Source organism: Scyliorhinus canicula, chromosome 9, assembly GCF_902713615.1.
Source record: "Scyliorhinus canicula chromosome 9, sScyCan1.1, whole genome shotgun sequence".
Classification (NCBI taxonomy): domain Eukaryota; kingdom Metazoa; phylum Chordata; class Chondrichthyes; order Carcharhiniformes; family Scyliorhinidae; genus Scyliorhinus; species Scyliorhinus canicula.
This window is the reverse complement of record NC_052154.1, coordinates 73,279,069-73,293,764: the sequence shown is the minus strand read 5'-3', so window position 1 is coordinate 73,293,764 and position 14,696 is coordinate 73,279,069. Positions and strand designations below refer to the sequence as shown.

General features: G+C 50.3%; 1 protein-coding gene across 1 annotated transcript in view; it reads left to right on the top strand.

Annotated features, from left to right (window-relative positions):
- The window catches only part of LOC119970890 (adhesion G-protein coupled receptor G2-like), a 75,002-nt gene that overhangs the window by 45,888 nt on the left and 14,418 nt on the right, over positions 1-14,696 (top strand). Inside the window, exons 6-9 of the mRNA XM_038805998.1 lie at positions 4,535-4,666; positions 8,076-8,186; positions 8,279-8,324; positions 8,410-8,516. Of these exons, the coding sequence (XP_038661926.1) occupies positions 4,535-4,666; positions 8,076-8,186; positions 8,279-8,324; positions 8,410-8,516 (396 nt within the window). The remainder of the gene's footprint in view (positions 1-4,534; positions 4,667-8,075; positions 8,187-8,278; positions 8,325-8,409; positions 8,517-14,696) is intronic.

Genomic DNA, 14,696 nt, shown 5'->3' with positions numbered 1-14,696 from the left:
CTGGGTTCTCTGATACCATCCCACAGACCACAGATAGAACATAGAACATAGAACGATACAGCGCAGTACAGGCCCTTCGGCCCTCGATGTTGCACCGACATGGAAAAAAAACTAAAGGCCATCTAACCTACACTATGCCATTATCATCCATATGCTTATCCAATAAATTTTTTAATGCCCTCAATGTTGGCGAGTTCACTACTGTTGCAGGTAGGGCATTCCATGGCCTCACCACTCTTTGCGTAAAAAACCCACCTCTGACCTCTGTCCTATATCTATTACCCCTCAATTTAAGGCTATGTCCCCTCGTGCTAGCCACCTCCATCCGTGGGAGAAGGCTCTCGCTGTCCACCCTATCTAACCCTCTGATCATTTTGTATGCCTCTATTAAGTCACCTCTTAACCTTCTCTCTAACGAAAACAACCTCAAGTCCATCAGCCTTTCCTCATAAGATTTTCCCTCCATACCAGGCAACATCCTGGTAAATCTCCTCTGCACCCGTTCCAAAGCTTCCACATCCTTCCTATAATGAGGCGACCAGAACTGTACGCAATACTCCAAATGCGGACGTACCAGAGTTTTGTACAGCTGCAACATGACCTCATGGCTCCGGAACTCAATCCCTCTACCAATAAAGGCCAACACACCATAGGCCTTCTTCACAACCCTATCAACCTGGGTGGCAACTTTCAGGGATCTATGTACATGGACACCGAGATCCCTCTGCTCATCCACACTACCAAGAATTTTACCATTAGCCAAATATTCCACATTCCTGTTATTCTTTCCAAAGTGAATCACCTCACACTTCTCCACATTAAACTCCATTTGCCACCTGTCAGCCCAGCTCTGCAGCTTATCTATGTCCCTCTGTAACCTGCAACATCCTTCCGCACTGTCTACAACTCCACTGACTTTAGTGTCGTCTGCAAATTTACTCACCCATCCTTCTGCGCCCTCCTCTAGGTCATTTATAAAAATGACAAACAGCAATGACCCCAGAACAGATCCTTGTGGTACGCCACTCGTAACTGAACTCCATTCTGAACATTTCCCATCAATTACCACTCTCTGTCTTCTTTCAACTAGCCAATTTCTGATCCACATCTCTAAATCACCCTCAATCCCCAGCCTCTGTATTTTCTGCAATAGCCGACCGTGGGGAACCTTATCAAACGCTTTACTGAAATCCATATACACCACATCAACTGCTCTACCCTCGTCTACCTGTTCAGTCACCTTCTCAAAGAACTCGATAAGGTTTGTGAGGCATGACCTACCCTTCACAAAACCATGCTGACTATCCCTAATCATATTATTCCTATCTAGATGATTATAAATCGTATCTTTTATAATCCTCTCCAAGACTTTACCCACCACAGACGTTAGGCTCACCGGCCTATAGTTACCAGGGTTATCTCTACTCCCCTTCTTGAACAAAGGGACCACATTTGCTATCCTCCAGTCCTCTGGCACTATTCCTGTAGCCAATGATGACCTAAAAATCAAAGCCAAAGGCTCAGCAATCTCTTCCCTGGCTTCCCAGAGAATCCTAGGATAAATTCCATCCGGCCCCGGGGACTTATCTATTTTCACCTTGTCCAGAATTGCCAACACTTCTTCCCTACGCACCTCAATGCCATCTATTCTAATAGCCTGGGTCTCAGCATTCTCCTCCACAATATTATCCTTTTCTTGAGTGAATACTGACGAAAAGTATTCATTTAGTGTCTCGCTTATCTCCTCAGCCTCCACCCACAACTTCCCACCACTGCCCTTGACTGGCCCTACTCTTACCCTAGTCATTCTTTTATTCTTGACATACCTGTAGAAAGCTTTTGGGTTTTCCTTGATCCTACCTGCCAAAGACTTCTCATGTCCCCTCCTTGCTCGTCTCAGCTCTCTCTTTAGATCCTTCCTCGCTTCCTTGTAACTATCAAGCGCCCCAACTGAAACTTCACGCCTCATCTTCACATAGGCCTCCTTCTTCCTCTTAACAAGAGATTCCACTTCTTTGGTAAACCATGGTTCCCTCACTCGACCCCTTCCTCCCTGCCTGACTGGTACGTACTTATCAAGAACATGCAATAGCTGTTCCTTGAACAAGCTCCACATATCCAGTGTGCCCAACCCTTGCAGCCTACTTCTCCAACCAACACATCCTAAGTCATGTCTAATGGCATCATAATTGCCCATCCCCCAGCTATAACTCTTGCCCTGCGGGGTATACTTATCCCTTTCCATCACTAACGTAAAGGTCACCGAATTGTGGTCACTGTTTCCAAAGTGCTCACCTACCTCCAGATCTAACACCTGGCCTGGTTCATTACCCAAAACCAAATCCAGTGTGGCCTCGCCTCTTGTTGGCCTGTCAACATATTGTGTCAGGAAACCCTCCTGCACACATTGTACAAAGAATGACCCATCTAATGTACTCGCACTATATCTTTTCCAGTCAATATTTGGAAAGTTAAAGTCTCCCATAACAACTACCCTGTTACTTTCGCTCTTTTCCAGAATCATGTTCGCCATCCTTTCCTCTACATCCCTAGAACTATTAGGTGGCCTATAGAAAACTCCCAACAGGGTGACCTCTCCTTTCCTGTTTCTAACCTCAGCCCATACTACCTCAGAAGAAGAGTCCCCATCTAGCATCCTTTCCGCCACCGTAATACTGTCCTTGACTAGCAGCGCCACACCTCCCCCTCTTTTGCCCCCTTCTCTGAGCTTACTAAAACACCTAAACCCCGGAACCTGCAACAACCATTCCTGTCCCTGCTCTATCCATATCTCTGAAATGGCCACAACATCGAAGTCCCAGGTACCAACCCATGCTGCCAGTTCCCCGACCTTATTTCGTATACTCCTGGCATTGAAGTAGACACACTTCAAACCACCTACCTGAACACTGGCACCCTCCTGCGAAGTCAAATCTGTGCTCCTGACCTCTATACTCTCAATCTCCCGTACCCCAAAACTACAATCCAGGTTCCCATGCCCCTGCTGAATTAGTTTAAACCCCCCCAAAGAGCACTAACAAATCTCCCCCTGTGCAGGTTAGGTGAATTGGCCATGCTAATATTGCCACAAGGTTACAGGGATAGGAGCGGGGGATTGGGCCTAGCTATTGCGCTCTATCGTAGCAAGGGCTAGTGCAGACAGAAAACGAGTCACTGTGCCATTCTGAGGCTGTTCACTGGCCCCAGGTTTTCCAAGGCGGAGAGGAAGGAGCTGATTTGAATAAGATTTTAAATCGAATGGAGTGTAAAACAATCAGTTGTTTTCCATCCATTTCACACTTGGCACGTGAGGTTAAGATTACTTCAAAGGTTCTCTCCTACAACACTTGAAATTTGAATCCTGTTCCCAGAGAGGAATTCCAGCAGTGAGATCAACAAATCCCGCAAATGGCTTTGGAATGATTAGTTACATTTCTGATGTCACTCACTTCCATTTACTGCTTCCCCTCTCAGTTTACTGCAATGGTCGCAACCATTTCTCGGTCTCTATATTTTAAAACACAGGTTGCTATGGGGGCTGATTAATAATTTTCACGGTAAGTGTTCAGATTTTCCAGGAAGCGTAAGTACTTATTTGAAAAAAGAAACATTTGCATTTAAATAGCACCACCAGACGTCACTGAGCATTCACAGTCAATTAAGTACTTTTTAAATATAGATCTGTTGTAATGTAGGAAACACAGAATCAATTTCTACACAGCAAGCTCCCATAAACAGCAATGTGAAAAAGACCAGATAATCTGCTTTGGAGATATTAATTGAAGGATAACCCACCTGATCATCTTCAAAACATTCCTTGGTTTCTTCTACATTCACCCAGCAGGCCGGTGGTGCCTCGGCTTAACATCTCAGGTGAACCACTCCCTCAATACTGAGCCCCTGACGGTGCCACGTGCCACACTCCCTCAGGACTGAGCCCCTGACGGTGCCACGTGCCACACTCCCTCAGTACTGACCCTCTGACAGTGCCACATGCCACACTCCCTCAGCACTAACCCTCTGACAGTGCCACACTCCCTCAGTACTGAGCCCCTGACGGTGCCACACTCCCTCAATACTAACCCTCTGACAGTGTCACACTCCCTCAATACTGACCGTCTGACGGTGCCACACTCCCTCAATACTGACCGTCTGACGGTGCCACACTCCCTCAGTACTGACCCTCTGACGGTGCCACATGCCACACTCCCTCAGTACTGACCCTCTGACGGTGCCACATGCCACACTCCCTCAGTACTGACCCTCTGATGGTGCCACATGCCACACTCCCTCAGTACTGCGCTCGTGATTGGCGGCGATTCTCTGGTGGCCGGAGAATCGGGCAAAAGCTTCGCTGGTCTGATGCTCCATTTTCCGCCCCCGCGCCGAGCTCGATTTTGATGTGGAAGCTCGGAGAATCCCGGCCAGACTCTTTGAACATGTTACTCGTGAACGTAAGAAGTGAAATATCCTTGCAAATTATTATCAAATTACCAAATCATTTACATTTCTTTTTGTTAAATATAAAATCCAGGAGAATATCTCCATCTCGGAACTACGGATCAAGTTGCCGTCAACTCTCGTGGACAATGTTAACATCAACAAGTATAACACTACTGCTCTTCGAATCATTTTCCTTATATTCAAGAATACACAACTGTTCCAGGTAATATAATCACAACTGCTCTTCTCAAAGTGTGTGATGAGATGTTGGGCTGGATTCTCTGATTTTGATGCTATGTCCCTGTCCCATGGGAACAGTGGCATTTTACGCCCAAACAAATGACGTAAAACGGCCTCCGAAACTCCGTTTGGCTGGGCAAGGTAGAGCACCCGGCTCGAGTATCCGATACAGTCCGGAGTATTGCCGGGTCCGTTGCCACGCATGTGCACGGCGGCGGCCTGCAGCGGTGCGCCGTCATACATGGCGGCAGCCGCTCGCAAACCCGGCCCGTGAAATAGTGCCTCCCCTTTGTGGTGAATGAGATTCACACGGTATTATAAGTTACCAATGTCACTCTGTTCCCAGTATATATATGTACCGATATTGTAAGTGCAGTTGCACTACCTGACCACTAGGGGGAGTAGCTCTGGGAGTACTCGAGAGTTTGTACTGGGCTCCCCCCTTGGCTCCGCCCAGAACTCCTCCCCCTGGAGCTGCTGTATAAAGATCCGTGCCACAGAGTCAGCCAGCCAGTTCACCGAAAGTTCAACGGCTAACAGGCTGGCTCTGTTGTAAGTATATTAAAACCGCTATTCTAATCCTACAAGCACGTGTCGATAGAATTGATGGTTCCATCACCCTTTAGCCGACTCACGTGCCCCGGGCCAACCCCCACAGTGCCCCCCCCCCCGCCCCTGCTAGAGTTCCTTCTGCCCATAGATCGGCCCTCCCCCGATTGTGGCGCTGCTGTTCTGAGTCCTCAGACGCCACGCCAAGTTCCTGACTGATGGGACCATGAGCGACCCCGCCATCGGGAACTTGGCCAGTCGGGGGCGGTGCATCGGGGGGCAGGCCTCAGGCAATGTCCTGAGGCCGTCGATATGTCGCGCAGGGGTGTTACCTGTGCCATGCCCTCCCCCTGCCCTGGCTGCAGTGCACTTGTGCCCAGTGTGTCACCAGGTGCAGATGCTGCTTCTGCCCCATCCTGTGAAGTGCTCGCGGTGTCAGTGCCTGAGCTGGTGTCTGTGAATGGGAAACTGAGTGATGGTGTGTCTTCACCTTTCCTGCCTTATTGCTCTTCCTGCACTGTCTGGGCTGTTTTGGATATCTGAAATGAAAAAGGGACAAGTATTGGGTTGTAGTGAGGGGAGAGGAAAGAGTGCACATTCACACTATCTGCAGCTAGTCAATCAGAAGAGATTGAGGAATCAGGGTGAAGTTTGATTCCAGGAAGATTAGCTATGCAGTGTTCTCACCTTCAATAGTTAGGGGGGTATGAACCTGCCCACTCTCTCTCAGGATGACTTTCTTTTTGCGCTTCCACACCTGCCACTCTGCCAGGGCCTTTTCTGTTGCCTGGACAACCTGATGAGCAGTGATGGAGAAGAGATGAGGAATCTGGAACTGTTTGCGAATTAGGATTTAGGTTGAGGTTACTGGTATTGATGGTGAATTATTTGTTCACATACAGATAGACAGTAAGGGTCCACCTAGATCACAGTCTCCTCTCTTCTTCCTCTTCCTGCTCCTCCTTCACACAGCCCTGTTCCTCAGCTCTCCGTTTGATAGCTAGGGTCAAGGCTTCATGATGACGAGGTTGTGCAGCATATACGACAGGCCAGGAGAAATCCTGAGACCTGCTCAGCTGAGTACTGCAGGGCTCCTGGAGAACAGTTCAGACAGTGGAACACTGCAGGACATCAAATGCCTGCTCTACAGGAGAGACAGCATGATTCTCTCCTGCGGTGCACGTGTGTGGGCATTCCAGAATGGAATCATGAGGCAGACCACGGGGGGGGGGGGGGGGGGGGGGGGGGGGGGGTTGTTATGCCTTGTTGCTCTGTAGCCAGCCTTTGTTTTGCTAGGATGGTTGAAATAGCAGCTGGCACTGAGGACTGCCATGGAATGAATGCTGACAGGATAAAGGACATTCATCTGAAAGAGATGCTACCTGTGGCCACACACTAGACACAAAATGAGAGAGATACACCTGTCACACCGTAACAAAGGGTCCTATGGCAAGATCAGGAAGGACAGAAACCTCCTGTGGAGCAGAAGGACACTTAAGTTCAGGTAAACGGCAGAAATTTGAATGCGGTGTATGCAAAGCGATATCTGTGCATTCAATGGCACCCTGCACTCTGGGAAGGCCTGAAATCCATGGAACCTTTCAGCTTGTTCCACAAGAGGGGCCCAGATGTCATTGTCTCTCTTTGCATCAAGAGCCTCAGTAATCTCCCACACACAGTGATGTGCTGCAAGATGTTGTATAACTTTTCAGCAAGTTCAAATAAAGCAGACAGGTAAGAGTTGAGAGACATGGTTCCCTTGTTGGCCACAGGCAATGCTGTCTTTTCCCCGCTTTGAGATTTGGGTTGTAACTGCAGCGATTTCAGGCATGGCCTCTCTAGCCAAGTGCAGATGTCTCAAGCATTGGTCATCACTGATGTTCTGGTAAGAATTGCTCCCTAAACATCCTTTGTAGATTATGGCCTCCTTCTGAAATCCCTTTCCTCCTCCTCCCTCTTCTCATAACTTCTTTCAGTCCATCCGAAGTCACTCCAGATGCAGGTTCCCTGGCGTCTGGATGGGCGGGCCATGCAAATTGCCATTGACTTCAGCAGATTGGAAGATCCTAAACTGCCAATGGCGAGCTGCCTCTGCCTCAGGAAATCCTCCCACAGGAGAGACTGGGAAATTCTGGCTGTGGTGTACACCGGTGTGTGGAGCTCTAAAATGGCAGTGCTGATGTCAAATCAGTACTACACACTGACTGACAACATGATTTACCAGCTCTGTATGTTGCTGGCAGTGATTAGGTAAAAACAACTCTTTTATGAAGATGGTGGCTCTTGCTCTTTCTGTTGGAAGTGAATGTGCACATCACAGATATATTTTCGTAATTTCAGAGTCCTCAAAATGGCCAAACAATGGGTGCTGTAGAGCCCAATTTCAACCCATAAAAAAGGAAATATGTAATGCCAGTATCTTCAGTCAACTCATTGACCAGCAGCCTTTGTCAAACATTTGACATGAAATTGCTGAAGTGTGCATGGCTGTGAATCAGTAACTAGTATGGTGTGTAAAGGAAGGAGTGTTGTATCTACTCTGAGCTGTGTCTATGTCTCCAACCCCTTCTCTACGTCTCCAACTCCTTCTCGAAGACCCAGCCTTCAGCATTGCAGTTGCACTCACCAAACAGGATTAGAGGATTCAACATTTTTGTCCCTCCCTCCCCTCTAGTTTCAGACATCTGTCTCCCAATCAATGCTCATGGCCGACAATATCCCAACAATGCTTTGAAAGTATCACTATAACTGCCTGGAGTCTGTCCACTCTGAGAGGTCCATGACAATTTTTCCTTTGCTCTTCAATAGAAATTCTGGTAAAATCTATATTTGTGCCTTTGCAGGATCAAAATCAGAGCACGATTTTAAATAATGTTGTTGGAATTCAAGTGGGAAATTTAAGCATTGATAATCTGACAGACCCTGTGACAATTGAGTTTAACAAATCATTATCGGTAAGGACATTATTTTAGTTTCTCAATTCTGTTAAAAGGAACTATTTATGTTAAGGGCAGTAAAGAATTCTTGTCAATCTTTTCCATTTTAGGGAAAGTCCATTCCAAAATGTGTCTTCTGGGAAGTAGAACAATATGGTAAGAAAGGGAATCACTTCTTTCAAATATTTCAATCATGTTGCAGCCACGGAGCAGTTTCTCAGTTAGTAACTTTCCATTGCAGGGAATACAGCTAGGGGTCACTGGAATGACTCTGGGTGTACAACTGAAAATACAGACCATCAAGTCATCTGCCGATGCTATCATCTGACTTTCTTTGCTGTCTTACTGGTAGGTACAATAGAATGCAATGTTGTGTCTTTCATCTCACTCTAGTTTGGCTGTGAACAGCTGTGGTAAACCACTGTTACACCTGTATCTGGTGATGTAAGGTTGGACCTGTACTACAGGTTCGCCGGTAGCCCCTGCCTGCCATAAATATGCATGTCCTCTATTCAGCAGCCATTTCACCAACTGCTGTGGGAGGCCATACATCCTACTGCAATAAAGCCACAGTTGTATCCAACCTTAGTCTTTGTACAATTGATCGTGCATCAATTTATTGCAGTAAGATTTTCTAAAAGATGGACCTCCAAATCAAACCAGATCGCCTGCATCTGGATCCGCACTCAAGTGACACCAAAAAGGACTTTAATCACTGGCTAGCTTGCATCGAGGCCGAGATCAACTCAGCGACCACCCCTCCATTGGAGGCTCAGAAGATACAGATCCTGTACTCAAGGTTTCCGCTGATCCAGGATGCCCCGACCTACGCAGACGCCATGGTGCTCCTCAAAGAAAACTACGCACAGAAAACGAACACACTCTTCGCCAGGCACGTACTCGCCACTTGCTCTCAACTCCCTGGTGAGTCCATAGAGGACTTCTGGTGGGCCCTAATCCCACTCATCTGGGACTCTGACTGTCAGGCCGTTACGGCCACCGATCATTCCAACCTTCTTATGCGCGATGCGTTTGTAACGGGGATTGGGTCGGACCTCATACGCCAAAGCCTTCTAGAAGGGGCCATGCTCGACCTAGTTGAGACTAAAAAGCTAGCACTCTCCATGACGGTTGCCTCACGTAATGCTCAGGCCTACTCCTCCGGCCGCGTGGTCCACCCCTCCTATCCCTCGTGGACCCCACAGACGGCCTCCCCAGCCGGAGCTTTACCCAGCTAGTACGCCTGTGCCACACGCCAAGCCGCACACCTCGGGGGTCCCCGATGTTACTTCTGTGGTCAGCAGAAGCACCCCCACCACGCTGCCCGGCCCGCACTGCCATATGCAAGGTTTGCGGCAAAAAGGGGCACTTCACCGCGGTGTGCCAGGCCCGCGCAGTCGCCGCTATCGCACCCCCCCCCCTGACCTACACACAATGGGTGCCGCCATCTTCACCCTGGACAATGCGCGGCCAGTGGGCGCCACCATCTTCACCTCCCCGGAACACGCGCAGCCAGTGGGCGCCGCCATCTTCACCTCCCGGGGCCACGTGCGGCCAGTGGGCGCCGCCATCTTCCCCCCCTCAGTCCACGTGCGGCCCATGGGTGCCGCCATCTTGACCAGCCCCCGCAACGTGCGGTGCATGGGTGCTGCCATTTTGTCCCCTGCATGATCTTCAGGCGCTGCCATCTTGTCTTCCCCACGGGGCATGGACGCCGACAGCGTTCCACGACCTGGGCCCCCCACGCTCTCGATCTTCTGATGCCACGACGACCGACCGCAGCTCGCCTCAGTGACGATCGACCAGTCACGTCCGCACAACGTGGCCACCGCTTCGACCAGTGTGAGAATCAACGGTCACGTGGCTTCTTGCGTGCTGGACTCCGGGAGCACCGAAAGCTTCATCCACCTGGATACTGTAAGGCACTGCTCCCTCGCTGTCCACCCCGCCAATCAAAGAATCTCCCTGGCCTCCGGATCCCATTCCATCGCAATCCGGGGGTTCTGTACGGCCACTCTCATGGTCCAGAGCGTAGAATTCAGCGGCTTCCGCCTCTACATCCTTCCTAATCTCTGCGCTACACTACTACTAGGCCTGGACTTCCAGTGCAATCTCCAGAGCCTTACCCTCAAATTCGGCGGGCCCCTACCACCCCTCACTGGGTGCGGCCTTGCGACCCTAAAGGTCGACCCACCCTCCCTCTTTGCCAATCTAACTGCAGATTGCAAACTCGTTGCCACCAGGATCAGACGGTACAGCACCCAGGACAGGACCTTCATCAGGTCCAGCGGTTGCTTCGGGAAGGCATCATCGAGGCCAGCAACAGCCCCTGAAGAGCTCAAGTGGTAGTCATTAAAACTGGGGAGAAACACAGAATGGTTGTGGACTACAGCTAGACCATCAATTGGTGCACGCAGCTCGACGCGTACCCCCTCCCACGCATATCTGATATGGTCAATCAGATTGCACAGTCCTGGGTCTTCTCAAAGATAGACCTCAAATCCGCCTACCACCAGCTCCCCATTCGTAAATCGGACCGTCCATACACTATTTTTGAGGTGGATGGTCATCTCTATCACTTCCTCAGGGTTTCCTTCGGCGTCACTAACGGGGTCTCAGTCTTCCAAAGGGAGGTGGACCGAATGGTCGACCGGTACGGTTTGCGGGCCACCTTCCCATACCTAGACAACGTCACCATTTGCGGCCACGATCAGCAGGCCCACGCCGCCAACCTTGCGAAATTCCTCCACACCGCCATTCTCCTCAACCTCACCTACAACAAGGAGAAGTGCGTGTTCAGCACAACCCGCCTAGCAATCCTCGGCTATGTTGTCCAGAACGGAGTTCTGGGGCCCGATCCCAACCGCATGCGCCCCTTCAAGGAGCTTCCCCTCCCCCACTGCCCCAAGGCCCTCAAACGCTGCCTGGGGTTCTTCTCCTACTATGCCCAGTGGGTCGCAAACTATGCGGACAAGGCCCGCCCACTCATTCAGTCCACCTACTTTCCTCTTACGGCCGAGATACAACAGGCCTTCGCCCGTATCAGAGCTGATATAGCCAAGGTCGGGATGCACGCAGTAGACTAGACACTGCCCTTCCAAGTAGAAAGCGATGCATCAGACGTCGCACTTGCTGCCACCCTCAATCAGGTAGGCAGACCCGTGGCATTCTTTTCCCGCACCCTTCATGCCTCAGAAATTCGGCACTCGTCCGTCGAAAGAGGCCCAAGCTATCGTTGAAGCTGTACGGCATTGGTGGCATTACCTAGCCGGCAGGAGATTCACTCTCCTCACTGACCAATGGTCGATAGCCTTCATGTTTAACAACACGCAGCGGGGCAAGATGAAAAACGATAAAATCGTGCGGTGGAGAATCGAGCTCTCCACCTATAATTACGAGTTTTTGTATCGCCCCAGGAAACTCAACGAGCCCCCAGACGCCCTATCCCGAGGTACATGTGCCAGCGCACAAGTAGACCGACTCCGGGCCCTACATGACAGCCTTTGTCACCCGGGGCTCCCACGATTGTACATCTTGTCAAGGTTCGCAATCTGCCCTACTTCGTCGAGGAAGTATGGACAGTCACCAGGGACTGCCAGGTCTGTGCGGAGTGCAAGTCGCACTTCTACCGGCCAGACCGTGCGCACCTGGTGAAGGCCTCCCACCCCTTTGAACGCCTCAGCGTGGATTTCAAAGAGCCCCTCCCCTCCACCGACCGAAACACGTATATTTTCAGTGTGGTCGATGAGTACTCTAGATTCCCTTTCGCCATCCCATACCCCGATATGACATCTGTCACCTTCATCAAAGCCTTGAACACAATCTTTGCTCTGTTCGATTTCCCCGCCTACATCCACAGTGACAGGGGATCCTCATTCATGAGTGACGAGTTGCGTCAGTTCCTGCTCAGCAGGGGTATCGCCTCCAACAGGACGACCAGCTATAATCCCCGGGGAATCAGGCAGGTAGAGAGGGAGAACGGGACGGTATGGAGGGCCATCCAACTGGCCCTATGGTCCAGGAGCCTCCCAGCCTCTCGCTGGCAGGAGGGCCTCCCTTATGCCCTACACTCCATCCGGTCACTACTGTGCACCACTACGAATAACACACCCCATGAATGTCTTTTTGCCTTTCCCCAGGAAGTCCATATCCGGGGTGTCACTCCTGACCTGGCTCGCAGCTCCAGGACCGGTCTTGCTCCGTAGTCACGACCGACTCCACAAGGCGGACCCATTGGTGGATAGGGTGCACTTGCTCCATGCCAACCCCCAGTATGCCTATGTGGCATACCCCAACGGCCGCCAAGATACTGTCTCCCTCAGGGACCTGGTACCAGCAGGTTCCACCCATACACACTTCTCCGGCCCGGCCCCACCCTCTCCTCGCCCAGCGCTCCCAACATTATCCCAACCAGGACCATCCCTCCTTCCGCTGCCCACGCCAGAGGATGAAGAGGATCTCGGCACATTCCTGGACTCATCCAACATCAGGCCAGCATCGACATCCCCGCCACCGCTCCGTCGCTCCCAGCGGAACGTCAAGGCACCAGACCGGTTGAATCTCCAACCGGCACCGGACTTTCAAAGGACATTTTTTTTTCCCGACAAAACACTGTACATAAATTCACTACTGTATATAGTTCTGTACCACTCCCGCCGGACTCATTTTTAACAGGGGGTGAATGTGGTAAACCACTGTTTCACCTTTATTAGGTGATGTAAGGTAGGACCTGTACTGCAGGTTCGCCGGTAGCTCCTGCCTGCTGTATAAATATGCGTTTCCTCTATTCGGCAGCCATTTCGCCAGCTGGCTGTGGGAGGCCACACATCTTACTGCAACAAAGCCACAGTTGTATCGAACCTTAGTCTTTGTACAATTGATCGTGCATCAACAGCAAAACTTAGCAGCAATAATCTTTCATTCGACATACAGATACAAAATGGGATAAAAAAGACCAAATTAAGCTGGGCCCATCCCAAGATGGGGTGCACTGCTCACAGCATTAAATCCATTCCCCCCACCCCAAACAATCGCTTTCCGCCCATGACTACACAACCGCCTCAAGGAAGCACAAAAAATGAAGATAAAATCCTAATTTAGGGATGAAAAAGACTTTGGGAAGTTTCTCCCCGACTCCCACTGACTAAACGCAAGTCCCATGAGACAATGACAATTGGTGGCACGACCCTGTTAATCCACTCACCTTGGACAACTGGAGATGTTTTCTACATGCAGAATCCAGCTCCCTTGGGAATGTCTGCAGCAAATCACACACTCACCATGCGGGCTGGTGATTTATACCAGATACTGATGACTTGTGAACAGAATTGTTTCCAAGTATCTGACCTAAATCTCTGCCTTTATAACTTGTACTGATGTGCCCCCTCCAAATCACCATCTCCACGCCCCATTTTCCCCCTGCCTATCTCTGTATGATTGTGAAGAAAGTGGCTGGGAATTCGATCAAATCTGCTCCTGTTCTGCTACCATAACTTTTCCAGAAATGTGGCGGAAACCCCATTTATGTGCACAAATGTTGTTTCTCCCCCAACTCCATTAAAGTTAAAGTGGCAGAGTGGGAGCAGCATTGAGCAAACTCCAACCCTCCCATTAAAGTCCACACTTTTCCAAAGTAAAAAATGCCCAGCTTGCTCAATTTGCTCCAATCTTGAGGAGTTCCCAGACCTCATGTCAATCAAACAGCTCTCCACTGAACCTCTTTCAGGGACTTGATTTTCTCTACTTTCTGAGGGAGCCAAGGCTAACACAATAATCTCGATGTGGCCAGATCAAGGCCTTGCACAAAGTATGCACTTCTGGTTTTACATTGAGGGCGTGATTCAGTGACTCCGTTGCAGCCGGCGTGAATCTGGACGCAACAGGTGAATCGCAGGTGAGCCCAAAATCGGGATCTGCACCGGGTGCCAGGTCAATTGCAAGTCACCTGACTCGTTCCACTCGGCGCAAGCTGGATCTCACCTCCAGATCTGAATATTTAAATAGCCGGATGCTGGATTCATCTGGATTCCGGCAGTCACCGGCCGCGCCTGGGAGACCTCACCAGGTTGTTGTTTAGTATTGGTCCATACAAACATGTACCACTTGTAAGGACGCCTGGGGTGGTCTCCCAGGCCATTGGAGACACTCAGGTGTTCAGAGACAAGCTGGCAGTGCCAGGGTGCCTCATTAGCACTGCCAGGAGTCTAGCCGGAGAGGGTGGTCTTGCCAAGTAAAGGGGAAGTTCCCTGGGGCCTCCCCAAGGTTGGGGGGGGGTTAATGTGCCACAAAATTGGGGGGGGTAGGGCCTGAAAAAGGCGAGGTAAGATCAGGGAAGCCTTCGAAAATGGTCCCCCCATGTGCGAGGAGCCTTTCCTGCTGACGCGATTCAGCAGGAAATCTCTCTAAGTGCGGCCTCGGCGGACAGAATTTCCGAGAGGTCCAGAAAAAGGGCAAATGCTGTTTAATAGCGCCAAGAAATACACCACTAAACACGCCGTTCATCGGACTTTAACTCGAGTCCGCTGAATC